Source organism: Leptopilina boulardi, unplaced genomic scaffold, assembly GCF_019393585.1.
Source record: "Leptopilina boulardi isolate dan_hultmark-lab unplaced genomic scaffold, ZJU_Lbou_2.1 LbouV2_325, whole genome shotgun sequence".
Lineage (NCBI taxonomy): Eukaryota > Metazoa > Arthropoda > Insecta > Hymenoptera > Figitidae > Leptopilina > Leptopilina boulardi.
Window position 1 is genome coordinate 2,817,121 of NW_026137891.1, and position 18,405 is coordinate 2,835,525.

The 18,405-nt window shown below is 32.0% G+C and overlaps 2 protein-coding genes across 3 annotated transcripts in view; one reads left to right on the forward strand and one right to left on the reverse strand.

The window, feature by feature from the left end:
- LOC127284445 (paired box protein Pax-6-like) overlaps nt 1-11,295 on the forward strand; it is a 30,558-nt gene extending 19,263 nt beyond the window's left edge. The window contains exons 3-6 of one of the 2 annotated variants that reach the window (XM_051309882.1): nt 4,475-4,615; nt 4,952-5,353; nt 8,058-8,257; nt 8,391-11,295. In XM_051309882.1, the coding sequence (XP_051165839.1) occupies nt 4,475-4,615; nt 4,952-5,353; nt 8,058-8,257; nt 8,391-8,918 (1,271 nt within the window). In that variant the 3' untranslated portion in view covers nt 8,919-11,295. The remainder of the gene's footprint in view (nt 1-4,474; nt 4,616-4,951; nt 5,354-8,057; nt 8,258-8,390) is intronic. The other variant, XM_051309883.1, reaches the window with a different exon arrangement.
- LOC127284444 (ecto-NOX disulfide-thiol exchanger 2) overlaps nt 1-18,405 on the reverse strand; it is a 135,204-nt gene that overhangs the window by 59,313 nt on the left and 57,486 nt on the right. The gene's annotated exons all lie outside the window — the stretch shown is intronic.

Genomic DNA, 18,405 nt, shown 5'->3' on the forward strand with positions numbered 1-18,405 from the left:
GATATACCTATTAGAGGTGCGGGTATATCGTTTATGTACCCAACACGCACTTCATCCGTGGGAGCGCACGCTATATACTATATATATATATTTTACTGACTACCTATAGCATCATTATTGTTATTAATAATAGTACGTAACGACCGATAATTGCTCAAGTCTGACTGCGCCTCTGGTTTCCATTACCTTGCAAAAGTGCGCGGCAGTTCGCTCCAATCAGAATTGCGGCCTTTTGCCATGGCGCGATTTATATTTGTCGAACAGTGGCTGGGGTCCAGATGAACGACGTGTGCGTGCACAGTTCATTTTAAAGATGATTTTCTTATACAGTGAACAACCTTGGCAGCACGCACATTATTATATATATATATATATATATATATATAGAAACCCTGAATCCAAGTACAAGAACACAAAACTTTTTCAATGTTTTCATGATTGCTGAATAAGTGCCATAAGTATGTGTTATTTCAATTTTCACAGAATATGTACTGAGGATCATGATCACGATTATTCAAGTTTTCAAGCCTTAGGCTGAAAAAGTTTCTGTATATATATTGACAAGGTAAACGAGCAAATTCAGAATTAATTATATTCACAGAATTTTATGTCAATTATATACCTGCATTCTGTTTTGTAAATGAGAGATGATTTTTTTTAAAAGAAAACATGACAAAGAACGTGGATAAGCTCTAAAATTAATTTTTTAGAGTTTTTATTTTACACACGGAAAGAAAAGGAATGGTTGGGCCAACCATAGGTATTGATAAATACGTCCCATCAATATTATATGGTTACCACAACCATATCTTTAGTTGATACAACCATAGTATGGTTGGCCTAACCAAAGGTTAGGTTGTCACATCAAAATGACGAAAAATTGCAAATTTGATATGACAACCTAACCTTTGGTTGCGCCAAACCATACTATGGTTGTATCAACTAAAGATATGGTTGTGGTAACCATATAATATTGATGGGACGTATTTATCAATACCTATGGTTGGCCCAACCATTCCTTTTTCTCCGTGCAGAATTATAATTTCCTTTAGAATTTATACATTTAACTGAATTTTTATTTCTTTGAATTATCCCGAGTCGAAATTTAGACTCTATAAGTTCTCTAAAAACTTCCTTTCATTCTTCTTTTATTCTCTCCAACACTTTCATACCCTCTTTTCGACCTCGAATTTGCAAAAGTGGAAATATGTATCTGCTATATTGGAGGCTGAAAGGAGGGTTTAAAGATAGAGATGCGTAAAAGAGGTTAAAAAAACAAAACAAACGAAAAAATAAAATTAAAAAAATGTAAAAATTGGATTTTTTTTCTTATGGATATTATTTATTGACCCTATTGAAGATATATTTATTGGTCTTTGTCGTAATACTATAAAACTTTTAGGAGGAATAAAACTTCGAAAAATTCAAATTAAGAAAAAATTTCAAGACCTCTTTTCAACCTCTAAACATGCAGATTTGGAAATAAGCGCTTGATTTCAGGCTGAAAAGAGGCTGAGAAAATCGAGGGTGAAAAGAGGGAAAAATTTCGACTCGGGATATTATTTAACAGAATATCCACACTGAAAAAAATTTGCTTCGCATTAATGACTATTAACCATAGCAACTTTAAATCTAGTCAGCGTAACCAAGCATTCTAGTCAGTTCAGTTATGTAGCTTGGTTAATATTGTCAAAATCGATTTAGTAGAATTGACCCCTTGTTTACTAGTTATATTAACTAAGATGTTTGGTTAATATGACATGTATCTATAGTCAGTTTTGCTAAAGTTTAATTAGTCAAAGTGATTCTATAGCCAATGTAACTAAGATACCTGGTTATTCTGATAAGCTGCCCTATAGTCATTCCGACTAATTGTCGAAATCAACTTTGACCAAGATTGCCTAGTGGGTTCCTCTCGTAACTAGGTAAATTAGTCAATTCCTGGAATACGGGGGTTAGGAATTTTTTCCAGTGCATTTAATCGAATTTTTCACGGAAAAAAAATATTCACCTGGAACAGCGATGTATAATTCATTAAAACAGCGAAAGTTATCGCCATTCTAAACAAACATATCACTGTTCTGAATAAAGATTTTTTTCCGTGTTATATAACAGAATTGTTACTGTAACGTGTTTTGAATTTACAGAATTTTTATTTCATCGAATTTGAATTTGACAAGAATTATTATTTGCTTGAATTTTCATAAGACAGAATTAGTCATTTAAAAGAATTTTTCTTTTACAGACAGAATATAAGAAAGAATTATTTTTAAGTCGAATTTACATTTGACAGAATTCTTAAAATTCTGAATTTCTATTATCGGAATCTTCATTTGTCCGAAGAATATCTGGCAGAAAATTTTGGGGGCGAATTATCATTTGATAGAATTTTTGGTACTAAATTTTTATTTGGTAAAATTTTTATAATTATGACAGAATTTTCTATTTAGCGAATCCTAATTTGTCCAAATTTTTATTTGTACGAATTGTTATTTAATAGAATTCTTAAAACGCCAAATTTTTATTTATTCAAAATTGCAAACGGCCAAAAAATTAATCGACAGAAAGATTTCGGCGCTGTTTTTAAAATTTTTCAATCACGATTTTCTTGATAATTTCTGATTAGTCAATTTTAAAAATCGTGTGAAAATATCTTTTTATAGGTTATGTTTGTTCGGACGTTTGTAATTTCGGCCAAATGAAAATTCGTTCATTTAAGAATTCTATCAATTAAGAATTCGTGCAAATGAAAATTCAAACAAATAAAGATTCGACGAATTAGAAATTTTTATATTCGTATCACTTAAAATTCTATGTTAAATGAGAATGTAACTATTAGTTAAATCCACTTTTAGGTCATAAATTAAAATAACTAAAAATTCTCGTAAATAATTTAATTAGTCCAATTTGACTATTTCTTCACTGAAAATTATTTATGTTTTAATTACTGAAGAAAAACGTCTGTAAAAATTTTACTAATAGCTATTTTTTTACTAATTGCTTAAACAAAAAATCAGACAAGATTTTACGCAAACAATTAGTTGTTTTCAACTATAATTCAGAATTTAGACAGTGAGTCACAAATTCCTTCCGCGAACTTTTAGAAACCACTTAAAAAAGATAATTTACGATAATTCCAGTGATTTTGAAAAAGTTGAGAATTGTTTTTCTATATACACTTTATTTAAAAAAAAAAAGTGTTAAACATTGTCGTCCTAAAAACAAGTTGAGTCAAGAAAAAAAGGTCACAAATCCAAGAAAAATGGTCGATAATATATTTCTAGTGATGGTTCATTCTAGGGATATTTAACACGAGATCACGCACAGGTATATATAGTAAAATAAGCAAAAAAAAAAAAAATCAAAATCACCGCTTTAGGTTTCTTGAGCCTTCCCTATGATGTAACTATGCTTTTGATGGCAGATGTTTAGCAGTCTTCAAGCTACCGAACTATCCCAGATTCTTCCGGTTTCGTTCGACCTTGAAGATGATGGTTCACGACCCAATGGTAGTTGTGTAATATTTATGATTGGACGGTGTTTAGTCCTCCAGCTATATACCTGTATGCACCTGGTTTTCTCTCTCACATATACACACTAATATATAGACCAAAAAGCTGTAAGCTTTTAGCTGTTGATTTTCAAGTAGCGTGACGGAAACCGCACATTACCACCGATGAGTACTGTCGCCATCAAGTCTCTAATTTTAACTTAAAAATTGATCCTTATTAGTAAATAACAGATCGTTTCGTTTTTGGCTATATATATATATATATAAGAAGACTTATTTTTCTAAATGTTGTCGTGATACTTTGTGCAAAAATGCAACTCTTAGTATGTATGTGTGTGTTGTGCGTGTACGTGGACCAGCAAAAAAAAAAGGATAATTGCTGGTTACAATATTTTTCAACAATAATCCCTTTTCTTTAGAACGATAAGGACGTAATTGTCCGCATTCTTTTATATATAATCTTGCGGCAAGAAAAAAGAATGTTTTTCAGAGCGTATTACAAGTCGTCGCTCATTATATAGAAAAGATACAAAATTAACTCGCATAATTTTGGGTCGAAAAAAAGGAATGTTCACGAGCAAGGTTAACTTTGGATATATTTAAACAATTAGTGATTTGACTTTTAGAAAATTGCTTTTTAAACCACATTTGGGTTTTTATAGCTTTTATATAATATTTAATATTTGACCGACTTTGGATACAGAAAATATTTCGATTTTTTTTTTCTACTTGGCAATTTTCTCGTCAGTAGTAAAGTACATTTCTGTCAAGACATTTCTATTTATGTACAAAAACGCCTTTCTTCAAATAAAATGTTCTCTCTTTATGTATATAATACAGCACTGACAGAGAATTAATCCGGTTTTCTTTCGCTATATACATATATATAAGAATTCTATATAATCGTGTCCAGCCTTTCTTGGCTTTAGCATCTACTTAGAGGTCTGTTTATTCGCTTTACAGGCACCCTCCGCCCACCAGGTCTGATTGGTGGCAGCAAACCTAAGGTAGCGACGCCCGCAGTAGTCGCCAAGATTGAACAGTACAAGCGAGAAAATCCAACCATCTTCGCCTGGGAGATTCGAGAACGACTTATTTCCGAAGGTATTTGAAAAAAATAAACAATAAATTCTTTTATCTTACAATTAGTTACGCAGAATAACAGATGCCAAGGATTATTTAAAAATAATTGGAAACATTTGACGTATATCCTTTGTGAGATAGAATTTAATTTTTATTTGCATATCCCACAAGGGAAAGGCGATAAAATAGATAAAACAAAAAGTTGTAAAGTTCCTTAGAAAAAAATCATCAAAGCCAAATCGGATTAATAATTTTTCAAAAAACTACTATGGAAAAACTTTTTAGAATTAGTTGTATAGCATTAAATATCTAAGCAGAATTAGTACCAAAAAAATCTTGTTGGTTTTTTCTAATTAGGTGTTTGCAGTAATGCAACAGCACCATCCGTAAGTAGTATCAATCGAATTCTACGTAATCGAGCGGCGGAACGTGCCGCTGCTGAATTTGCAAGAGCCGCTGGTTACGGTTTATATGCGGCTGGACCGCATCCATATTTTAATTCAGCGCATCATCATCCAACGTCGGCACATCATTTATCATCAGGATGGCCAACGCCAAATGCTGGTAGTCATCCTTGGGTGTTACCACATTTAGGAAGTGGAATGTCAGGTGCAGCATCGTCATTATTACTTCCAACATCATTGAGTCCAGGGGCTGCTGCCGCTGCAGCGGCGGCTGCTGTTGCTTCAGCATCCGTCGCCGGAAGTCCCGACCACGCACTTCATGCAGCCGACGCTATCGCTCGTGGATATCTCCAAGGTATTTATAGTGTTCAACCATTTCCATCCATTATGCGCTTAATCAACCTGATCTTTCATTTTTTATCACTTGTATATTTAATGATAATTAATTGCTTAATGCTTTTATTTATACAAACGAGTGCATCAAGTCTGACAAGAGTGTAAATTTATAAATAAAAAAAGGAGAAGCAATATTGATATGTAGACGCGAATAGATTTAAACGAGGGTCGTTAAATTCTTTTTTAAACTTGTTTCTATTTTATGTATTAGTATTTTATTTCGCGGTAAGAGGGGCATAACAGATCCTGATGTCATAAGAGTAAAATCTACTAAACAGAATAGTTGATTTTTGATTGACAGAATAGATAGCAGGTTCTGCTAAACAGAATCCTTAGTTTTGGATTGGGCAAAAAGATTTTACTAAATAAAACAGTTTCGGATTGACCAAAAAGAGAGCAGATTCCATTAAACATAATCGTTAATTTTAGACTGACCCAAAAGATAGCAGATTCTACTAAACAGAATCGTTAGTTTCGGATTGACAAAAAAAATAGGAGATCCTACTTAACAGAATTTGTTAGTTTCGGTATATAAATACTTTGATTAGTTATGGGAGATAATTTTTAGACAGATTGTAAAACAATTCGCAAAAAGTCTATAGATATTCCGCAGATTTTACTGCTGTCTCCAAAAATCAGCCCGAATAAAAATTAAAGTCGCCATTATATAGGACCTATGACGGTTGGCCTACCTGGCGACATAGGCCTGCGACTTTTTTTTGACATACTGTCTACATAGAAATGTAACGCTTGGCTACATAGGGTGTACATAGGCCACGAGATGTAGGACCTATGTAGGACTTTTATACTAGCTTGTATATAGGTCAGATGATGTAGGATCTACACAAGAATGTAACGCTTGGCTACATCCAATCTACGTAGGCTAACATACGTAGAGCCTACATTGAAAGGCATATTTTCATTAATTAATAATTAAATTATTATTTAAAAAATCAGGAAAATTAGTAGTTTATTTCAATATAATCTAAACAATATAAATTCAATAAAAAAAAAGTACCTTTCATATTTTTGCGGGATTTTCCTATACAATGGTAGGTGAGATTTGAGCCCTCTACTCTATAGTGTTGTGTGTGCAATTGGGTCTGGGGAGGGGAGCCTACAACCATTGGGAGCGGCGCCTTAACGCTCTCGACCAAGGGAGGCTATGAAGGTTCCGTACAAAGTTAAGAAATAAGTGGAGTAGCGTAGATGTTCTCTTACAAAGCAACGCAGTAGAACTATTATAAGTATAGCGCTATATAGTCACAATAAAATACAGCAAGTACACAAGTACTTTATATTGAATTAATATTGATTTATATTAAAAATGGATAACAAAATTTTATATTAGTATTATTTGTTTACAAATAAAATAATTATTATGCATTAAAAATTATGACAATTATATAATGTCATTATGAAACAAAAATCTTGTTTTTAACGTATAATTATTATTTTAAATAATATTAAAACGTAAAATGACTTAAATGTTCAATAATATCAAACATGCAGAGTATCAATTTGTAATTTTTAATAAATCCAAATTTAATAAATTAATAATAATAATAAATTAATAATTTAATAAATAAATAATAAATTTAATAAATAATTTTTAATATAATTTGAAATTTTAAAATAAGTGATTCAGAAATATTTCTAATATAAGCACCTATATAAAAAGACCTATTCTACATAAAATATGTTATGTCCTACGACCTACATTGAATGACCTGCAGGAAAACAATCTCAATCCTATGTCATGTGTCTTATAAAAATCCTACATAAACAAGCCTGCGTACATGCTATGTAGTTATTACATTTTAAGGCCTATATAGAAATGCAGATATTTTTTCTACATAGAATGTATGTTAAAAGGCCTATACAGATCCTACATCGAAAGGCCTAAATAAATTCTACATAGTTTTGATATCAAATGGCCTACGTAGAAAGGCCTATGCATTTCAAACCTAGTATGTATGTTAGAAAGCCTATGTAGAATCTACATCAAAAGGCCTACATACTTTCTACATAGTTTTGATATCACATGGCCTATGTAGAAAGGCCTATGCATTTATTATCTAGAATGTATGTCAAAAAGCCTATGTAGAATCTACATCAAAAGGCCTACATAAATTCTACATAGTTTTGATATCAAATGGCCTATGTAGAAAAGCCTATGCATTTATTATGTAGAATGTATGTCAAAAGACCTATGTAGAATCTACATCAAAAGGCCTACATAAATTCTACATAGTTTTGATATCAAATGGCCTATGTAGAAAGGCCTATGCATTTATTATGTAGAATGTATGTCAAAAGGCCTATGTAGAATCTACATCAAAAGGTTACATAGATTCTACATAGGTTTGACATCAAATGACCTATATAGAAAGGCCTATATATTCCCTACCTAGACTGTATATCAAAAGGCCTATGTAGATGGCCGTCTTAAATTCTATACAGATGCGATGTAAGATTTACATCTGCCGTCTTAAATTTTTACTCGGGAGAGGAATGTCTACAGACTTTCTACAAATTGTTTTACTTGGAATACTTTGAAATCGCAGTAAATTTTTAATAATTCTAAAATAAAGTCAAATGTTTTATTAGAAACATTTGTTTTCCTAAACGTATGCTAATCAAATGATTGTCACCCGACAAAGGTGATTTTTGCGCAGACGGTGATGGCGATGATGGAAGTCTTGATGGTTCGGAACAACCGAAATTCCGTCGCAATAGAACGACATTTAGTCCTGAACAACTCGAAGAATTGGAAAAGGAATTCGAGAGATCTCATTATCCTTGTGTATCGACTAGAGAGCGTCTAGCGTCAAAGACCTCACTTTCGGAAGCACGTGTACAAGTAAGTTGATGATTATATATTTAAAAAAAAATTTTAAAGAGCACAAAAAGATCTTCATATTGCATATCTATATATCAATCTATCAAAAAATTAAGTCACGAGCCATCTAACGAACCTAACTCGTGACTCTTAGGTTTGGTTTTCCAACAGACGGGCAAAGTGGCGGCGTCATCAACGAATGAATCTCTTAAAACGTTCGCCACCGCCGCCACAGTCGCAGCAACAGCAGCAACAACAGCAGCAGCCGCCGCCACATTCCGCTGGATTAGACATCAACCGTACAGCGGGTTGCTCCATTGGCGGAATGGGCGGCGAAAATAGTGCCTTTCGTGCTGTTATCACTGGACCCGCGGAACGTATTGAAAGGATTGATAATCCGACGAGGCAACCAGAAAGAAAACCAAGCGCCTTTCGAATGATTAGTCAATTGGTAGGTGAAACATCTCCAAGTGCTCCTCGTTCATCGAGTCCAAATCAACGTAATCATGAACCGGGAGTTGATTCTGGTCCTGGGAGACCGGAAATTGAATCAATTGACGATGAGGATGAAGAAATTGATGTTCAAGATTCCGATCAGGATGTACCGTCACCATCGCCAGTTACTTGGAGGGATCATTGGACTGATCAACAACCACTTGAATTGACCAAACATGATCGTTGAAGTCGCGTATTAGTTTTGGTTTTTTTGTCACCAGTTGTGTCTCATCAGATTATTCAGGGCATTGGAAAGCGTTTTGAGATTTAGGACGACACCATAATATTGGCTTCGGTATTATGCGGAGAAATTAAATTTTTTTTAATCGCATCAGTATTGTTGTTATATATAGTTTGTGTCTTTTAGAAATGTTTAATTATTCAGGACATAATTGTAAAAAAGTATGTTAAAAAAATGAATTCCTTATTTCTTTTATGGTTTATCAGATTATTTTATAAAGAAATTAAAACACTTTTCCGCATTTTAAATTAAGTATATTGTATCTTCTAGGAAGGTACAAGTACGTGTAATATTCGTATATGGTGAATATAGTTAGGAATTGATTTTCTGTTAATTGCTTCATAAGAGAACATATGTATTTCTTATGAGTGTCTCTGCATTTGTTATGAGAGTCTCAGTTTTTCTTCGAGTTATATGGTACTTAAATACTATAAATACTAAAGAGGTGTGAACTTTTCCTGGAGTGAGGTAAAATTATAAACTACATAAAATTGGAATCTTATAAAGAAGTATATAGTTTTAGTTTAAAAAAAAGAGTTTTAATCTATGTTATCAAATTGCAAAACTTTGGTACAATTAATTTTACAGGAGAAAAACCTTTTTAAAAAATATGTTTTATAAGTTTAAAAAGTTCAAAAAAACAATTTGAAAATTTATTTGATTCTACTCAATACTTTTTCAAATTATTTTGACCAAATTTTGCAATTTCTACTGTGAAACTTTTTTTTCCAAAATAGAAGTAAATATGTTTACTCCAAAAGGAAAGTATAAATTTATTCAAAACTGAGAATATAAATTTACTCCAAAAAAGTGAAAATATTCCAAAACATGAGTGAATATTGACTCCAAAGTGGAAGTAGAACTTTATTTTACAAATAGTGAAAATATTCAAATTTGGGACTAGATTTGGACTCTAAAAAGGGGAGTAGTATTTACTCCAAAAAATTGAAAATATTTAAAATTGGAACTAGATATGAACTTCAAAAGGGGGGAGTAGTATTTTACTCTAAAAATAGAGAAAATATTCTAAATTGTTAAAGTAAACTCTAAGAAATTTATAGTAGAAGGCATTTCTACTCCTTGAGAGTAATTTTTACTATATTTAAAAATCATTAGGATTTCGATCCCCTAGGTTTCGTTTCAAATAGTAAAATTTCACTTCCATGGAGTGATATTTCACTCCAGTCTTGGTGTGAATTTTTACCTACATTTTGAATTAAAATTTCCACTGCAATATAGTAAATTAAAACAGACAAGTTAAAAATTTTGGAGTAGATTTATCGGTTTTAAAAATCAATTACTTAGGTGTAAATTTTAACTCCAAAAAATTTAGCCATTTAAATAACACTTTTAAAAAGTATAATTTTACTCCAAAAAGAACATAGGATTCTCATTCAATTGAAAGAGTGACACTGTGACTTCTCTTGCAGAGCGAAAATACAAATCTTTGGAGTGATTTTCACTCCTATCGACTGTGTAAATACTATTATTATTTCTAGTAGAGCGTCATTGCAATTCTAAGCGCATATGTGAAAATCTCACAATTCGAAACTATTTAGAATGTACATCTATATTTACTGCGACTATTTAACTATTATCAACGTCATTGTTTGTACATATAGTTCGAAAAAAATGAGTTTTGTGAGAAACGAAACGAGAATTATCCCTCCTCTGTTAAAACATAGTAGCTAACACTGGCTCAACGCATCCTTTCTTATCTACACTGAAAAAAAAATTTATTTGATTCAAATACCGGTGTATTTGGTTATTATCAAATAAATATTTACTTGAATCAAATATTTCTTATTTGAATCAAATAAATGGTATTTGCTTCAAATACTGAAATATTTGATTCAAATATTATATATTTGATTCAAATAAGAAATATTTGATTCAAGTAAATATTTATTTGATAATAACCAAATACACCGGTATTTGAATCAAATAAATTTTTTTTTCAGTGTACCTGAAACGCTAAAACTACTCTCATCGAAGCAGAAGGCGAGCTGCGTCTCGCTCGGAAAACTAGTCCTATATAGAGAAACACTTTCGAGCGCAATAGGTATCCATTTCCGTAGCAAATGTTTCACACCTCTCGGATATTTTCAAGAAGAATCCTTGGTTAAAAAAAAACAAAAACTAAAGCTACAATTTCGCAGAAGCAATGGATCTTTCAAAGTGGCGTGAGAAATTTGAGCAAACGTTTGCTATAGAAAATGGTTATTATACTCGCATTTATACAAAAAAAAGTGCATCTGAACGTATATGGTAGATAATTATTATGTTAAATCCTTTTATTTAAATGAATCGTTTGTAAATATGATTTGAATTAGTTGTTTTTATATACCTTCCTCTTCCATATCCTATCAAATCCTAGAAAAAAGTGTTATTTTAACACCAGAAATGGTGTTAAAAATAACATAGACTTTTTTTCTGTACTCTCTAAGTTTTAATTTTGCTGATTCAAATTTAGAAAGTATAGAAAAAAATCGATCTTGAAAAGCGGTTACACACTGTCAAAAAGGGAGTAAGATTTTAACTCCTACACTGTAAAAAATATGGGGACCCACTTGGAAAGATTCCCCGGAAAATGCCCCCTGGAGGTTCTATCAGAATTCCGCTGGAACTTCCAACGTGATTCCGTCGGAATTCCACCGGAGTTCCAAAGAATTTCCTATGGAATTCCATCGGAGATCCAAAGAATTTCCGATGGGATTCCGATTAATTTTTTTCAAAATTTTTAGAGTTCTAATTTCGTCGGAAGTTTCAGCAGAATTCTGATAGAACCTCCAGGGGGCACTTTCCGGGGAATCTTTCCTATAGTGGAGAGCAACTGGAGTTGGGAGTAGAATTTTTAGAGTTGAAAATTAACTCCAAAAGTAAGTTAAAATTAGATTAATTCCCTTATTAATAACTTCTTATAAAACTTTAGCATCAACTCCAAAAGTGTATGGGACTATTATAGAATTACGTTGGGAGTTAAAATTATACTCCCTTTTTAGTGTAACAGGATATTTATAAAAGTCGCACTCTTTTGGACTTGAAGCAAAGGAAATTGATGCTAAAGATTTGATTTTATACCTAGGGAGTTAATGCTAAGGGAGCTAATCTAATGTTGACTCCCTTTTGGGGTTGATTTCTAACTGCGAAAATTTTACTCCCAACTCCGGTTACCATTAACTGCCGAAATTTTTGGCCCTTACGATCAAGAAAGGATATATTGGATACGTTTCGGGATGTGTAAAAAAATTTCAAGAGTTAAAGGCAATCGAAGTTGGGAGTATAAATTTCAGAGTTAAAAATCAACTCCAAAAGGGAGTTAACATTAGATTAGCTCCCTTATTATAGTAATTCCTTAGGCATAAAACTAACTCTTTTAGTATCAACTCCAAGAGTGGGAATTTTATACAATCCCGTTGGGAGTTACAATCTAACTCCTTTTTTATAGTGTATTTGCCAGTCAATAAAGGGCGGGTTTTGTTGAATTTATGAGCATGTAGGGTGGAAAAGGACAAAAGATAGAGGGAGGGAAACAAATCGGCGGTACTTGTAATGCGAACAAACCTTGCCAAAGGCATTAACACTATGATGATGATGATGATGATGATGGTGGTGGGTGAGTGGTCGGCACTCCCACCATAAAAAAAAGGAACTACCGAGCAACAAGCGGCAAGAAAAACAAACGACAGAAAATCAAGTGAGTATGACAGAGAAAGAAGCAATAAAAAAAGAGAGAAAGATATTTCTGTCTTTAGGTAAGGTAAAACAGAGAAAGAGAGTGTGAGGCAGCCAGGCAGTCAGGCGCGAGAACGGGAACGTAACAATTACTATCTGAGACCGATCGGCGCGGAAAGATTAACGATCTTACTCTTACCGGGACGTCGGGTGCCTCCACCGCGATTGCTCACGAGACGAGGGGCACATTAAAGTCACCTTCTTCTTTCTCAATGAGATATTGCCCAGCGCGAGGCGAGCACCTTTTCCAGCCGGTGTGCTGGTGTCTTGTAAATCGTACGTCGTTTGCTTGAAAACGGATTGCGAATAAGCCCACCGAAGGCCGAACGAGAAGCTTGTGAACGAAAATAAGTCTTTTTAAGAAGAAGACGACGACAAGGAGTCGATTCGCGTGGGTTGATTATATACACATATACTTCTTTGTACCGTAACAGTTTAAGGACCGATTTTATACAATAATCTTTCTTGTCGTCTGATTTGATTGAGCTGTAAATTCTAACACTTGAGAAAGAATTCTACATAGATATAGAAAATCTTGCTTCGAGGCAACGAATAATAAATGAGCGCAACCCGGATATCAATTACTAAAGAAGAGGGGGAACGATTTATATAGAGTCGAGATTTTTTTTTCTTAGAAATATATTCGACGAGGGTTGTATGAGGTCAGGTTTCGAACGAGATTACACCGAAAGAATGTAATTATAAATTTTTAAAAGTTTTATTTTAATTAGAATATTCTTAAATTTAAATTTACGTTTTCTTGGTGTAGTTAAAAAAAAAATTCTCCGATTTTCTTTATTATTTTTTGTTATTATTTTCAAATTCCTACTGTGTACAATCGCATATTAATTTTAGGTTTACTGTCCATTTGTCATCAGTCAGTCAATTTTTCAAGTTGAAATAGAAAAAAAGGTAAGGCTGAATATAGAAAAAAAGTAAGTATAATTTGTCTGTATATTATCTATTCAAAACTAACTATTTTACACACAGAAAGTAGAAAATCTTGGCTAATTTTGTTGTTTTAGTAATAATAATTTCTAAATTTAAGTAGAAAGCAATTAGTAAAAATAGAAATTAGTTTTGTCAATTATTAAAAACTAACTAGTTCTAAGATGTTATTAAATTTTATTAAAAATATATCTGAAAAATTAGTAGAATAGTAGAAAATAGAAAAGAATGAAAAAGTTACTAGAATTTTTAGTTACTTTTACATAACCCAGAAGTAAATTTAACTAATAATAAATTTTAACTAAATGATTAGAAGAAATAATTTAAATAAGTGACTAACTTTTTTTGCTATAAAATATATAGTTATATGTTTAATTAATTCAAGTCTAGAGAATAAATTGATAAATTAATTAATTAGCAAACTTTGATAAAATGAGAATTGCTCGCGCACATAATGAAGGTAAAATCATATTTTCTGTCAATGTAGTCAGTGTGTGGACATTTGTAAGAAGATATAAATATTTAACATTGAGCGGCAAAGGATTAAAAGAAGTCTCATCTTGTTTTTAAAAGAAGAGTTCTCTGACACCGTTTGTTAAGATGCCGGTTTGTTGAATTCAATCTAGTGGAAAATGATATTACGCTTGAACATCAACTCGACGTTCAAATGGAAACATCAGTATGTTTGATGGAGAATATATATATACACACGCACACATAGATAAATGCAAAGGAGTTATACATATAGTAGCCTGGGAATTTGAGACACACAATTTTACAAGAAAAGAATCACAGTTTTGTAAAAGTTGTATTTAAAAAAAAGAAGGTTTTTTTCCCCCTAAGAGCCAACATTTTATGTTGAATGTTAACACGATCATTTATCAGATTTTCTTCGAATTTTACATGGTTCTTATCATTTGTAAATGATTTAAGTAATAAGATTTTAAATCATTTTTGTATTCACAGAAAATACCTGATATAATTTTTATTCTTTATTTGGGTTAAAATTATACTTTTTTTCTTCAGTGTTTTTTAAATTGGTACACTCAGAAAAAAATTCGTTTGAAGCAACCAAATTTTGGTTAAATCAACAAAATAAATGCATTGATATACAGTTAACCAAACATAAACCAAACGTTTATTCAGCTCAATCAAATTTTTTCTTTGTTCAAAAAATTTATTAAAATAAACCGCAAACTGTTATTTAGATCAAATAAATATTTATTTGAATTAAACAAATTTTGTTTGAACTAACCAAAAAATTGGGTAAATATAAAAAAATGGTATACATTTGGTTCAAACATATATCTTTTTTCTGAGTGTAGCAGAGGTAGCTAAATATTACTTAAGGGAGCTAAATATTAGCTATAATCTCTAAATATTATCTAAGCCAGCTAAACATTAGTTAAAGCCAACTAAATATTTACTAAAGTAGCTAAATATTACTTAAGATAGCAAAACATTATCTAAGCCAGCTAAATATTAGCTAAAATTGATAAAAAAAAGCTAACTGTGAAAACAGGTGTCTTATTTTAAGACACAAAACTTCTTAAAATTGTCTCAACTTATTGCATTATGATTAAGAAAATATCTAAAACTTTTCGTTATTGGCCGAAATTTAAGACACACACCATTAAATGTCCTAAAAATCAAGACACAAATATGTCTTAAAATAAGACACATTTTTTTTACAATCTAAAACAAAATATATTTTTCACAGCAAATGAGTGCAAAATTTTGCACGTGGAAGTCGACGCGTGAGCCTTTGCAGCTACTACATCAATGTTGAAAAACGAGATAAACTGGCAATATAGGTATAATTCAACGGATGCGGATGGGTGGATATTTGCTCTTCACGAAGAGAGCTCTATCTCTCGGGTATAGCTTTTTTCCCCCCTGTCTCTAATTGATCGTTTTCGAATACTGGAGAATGTATACGTGTCCGGCCGCGTACTCAGATACGACAAGAGCGACGACGAGTATATTTTGAATGGTATGGTGCGAGAAAAAAGAAGATTATACGATGGTTAAGCGAGCCGGAGCCAATTAGCTATACGTTTCCAATGCTTAGGTTTCTTCTTCTTCGTGGAGTTTGCACACACACACATATATATATATATATGGTCAATAAAACCATTGGCTATGGCTTTATAAGTGACCTGGAAGGCTTCCGGGGCCCCCAAACTCCTTTTTTCAAAGGGGGGGGGGCATCGGGGATATATATATAGAAACAGGAACGACGAGAACCCTATCTTATCCGCGAAAGAAGTTTATAGCCCGGTCGACTCTAATTGGGCGAGAAATCATCGGGCACTCCCTTTCTCTCCTCCGCGCGGTCAAAGACGCCACCACTAATTCACGATATATATACAAATAAATAAAATTTTTGATCCAATTCTTTATTTTTCATGAAAATTATATTTATTTCTTCTTTTGAAAATTAGAAAAAGGAGATAGCTTCCGTATGAAAGGTAATTCTGAAGAAAATGTGTAAATAATATAATATATGTATAAAAGAAGAGAGTGTTGAAAGTAATGGCGCAGAAGCTACTCCTACTACTCTCTTGCTTTTTTCATTTTCTCTCTTTCTCTCTTTTCCTCCTTGGGGCCTGAAACGAGCCGACTAGGATGGTGTCGACGTGATGTACAGCGACAGAGTCGATAGCGTTACAAGAGCTACTAACCCTTCTCCCCTTTCCACCCCTCTCCCTGAATTCTCTTTTTTCAACTTCTTCTTACTTTTTTTGGGTCCCTCTTTTCCCAGATTCTCCTCAACGCAGCATCAGCGTGTAAAGCACGTTCGTATGATGCTACACAACTGTTGGTATGTGAGAACCTGAACACTACTCTTTTTTTAAGGTGTGTATGTGTGAGTGAGAGGGACTATATTATATCGGGACCACTAACTTATTATCGGAAACCACCATTAGCATGTTTATAGAAGTGACTTGTGACATGCGTACCTGTGCCGTGTGTCCCCTAAGAGCTCGTTTGTTATATTTATACGGTCAATTATTAAAATCACACGTCCATTCATTTTTTTTTTTTTTAAATTATTCCGGTGATTAATTTTTGAAAGAAAAGAAAAAAAATGAATAAAATAATATAAAATTGTGTATAACAATATTATACTGTTTATAAGAATACTATATTACTCTCTAAATCTGAATTAGTAAAACTTTTAACTGAAAAAAGATTTAATTCAAAGAAATCAATTTCTTTGTTTCATACAAATTGTCTTTGATTTAAAAAAAAAATTATCTTCATTTCAAAGAAATCTTTTATTTAATTCAAATAAATGTTTCCTTGACCCTATATGTGATTGAAAAAATTAAAAAAAATTTGCAAAATACAAGTTAGCGATTTTCTAGATTTGAAAAAAATGAGAGTTCAATATATAAAACTGACGTGCTTGAAACGATATTAATATATATGAAGGAGAAAAAAAAATGAGAACTTGAAATAAAGGAAAACGTTATTTTTTTGTATATATATACACTCGTAATAAGTTATTACGCGTGTGTATCACTGGGAAACATGGCCATAATTAACCAATGACTCGTGGGAAATGCCATCAATTATTATTAACTCTTGCATTTTTATTCGCTGGTCACGCATCCAGTCGCACAGGAATTATTTTTTAGATAATTATTTAAAGCTAACTGCAGCGTAGTTTATAATGATCATATATATGTATATAAGACAGGTCGAGGCACAGTTTTAATATCTACATTTATATTCTTGGAAAAGTAATGTTTTTTTGCCAAAAAAAAAAACATTACATATACTATTGACTAAAACTACAATTTTTTATATACTTAAAGCTACAATTAATTGTAAATACTACTTGAATATTTTTTTGTATTACTATTGGAAATAACTAGAAGAAAATAAATAAAAAAAATAATAGTTTAATAATTCTACTTGAAGAAGAAGAATTTTTGTCTGCGAGCAATAAAGTGATTGGTGAGAAAGTCGAAATCAGGTATATATATAAAAAGCGAGGTTTTTCTATCATCATGAGAGATGTTGTATATATATGTATATAAAACGGTGAACAATGAAATTCAAAAAGTAGCACGAAGCTAATAAGAAAGCATACATTATTCCCCGCACGAGAAATGCAAATTCAAGAGTGATCCCTCATTCACTGCGACATGGATGATGCGATCTAATATACTGAAACCCCGAAGAGCTGACTGATTACCGTCATATACGCTCGACAGATTATACTTTGATCGTGTTCGTGACACGACTCGAAAAAAATCATATATATATAAAAAAAAATCCTTTCTAAACATTCCATATACCAGGAGGCGCATCAATGCTCACAATTTTCACCCCCACAGTAGAAAACCAGATAAAATCACAAGCAATCGATATATTTTTAAACCTACTAAATTCTTTTTAATATAAAAAAAAGCAAAATTACAAAATATTTTCAATTTATTTACTCTGCGGTGCAATTAATATAAATAAATAAAATATATTAATTAAAAAATTCCTATAAATATACAATAAGCTTTGTCATACTACGTATTAATGTTTTTTTTTTCATGTTTCCTTTTCGCAATTATCGTTTCTAATCGCGTGCACTATGGATTGATATCTAGTGGTAATTATAGTTTAATTTGATAACAGAAAATTCTTTATATAAAGCGGAATAATCCAAGACGAATTTAATTAGCGACAAAAAGACATGTTTATAACTTGTCTCAACGAAATAATTATACACTATGTAAAAATGTTA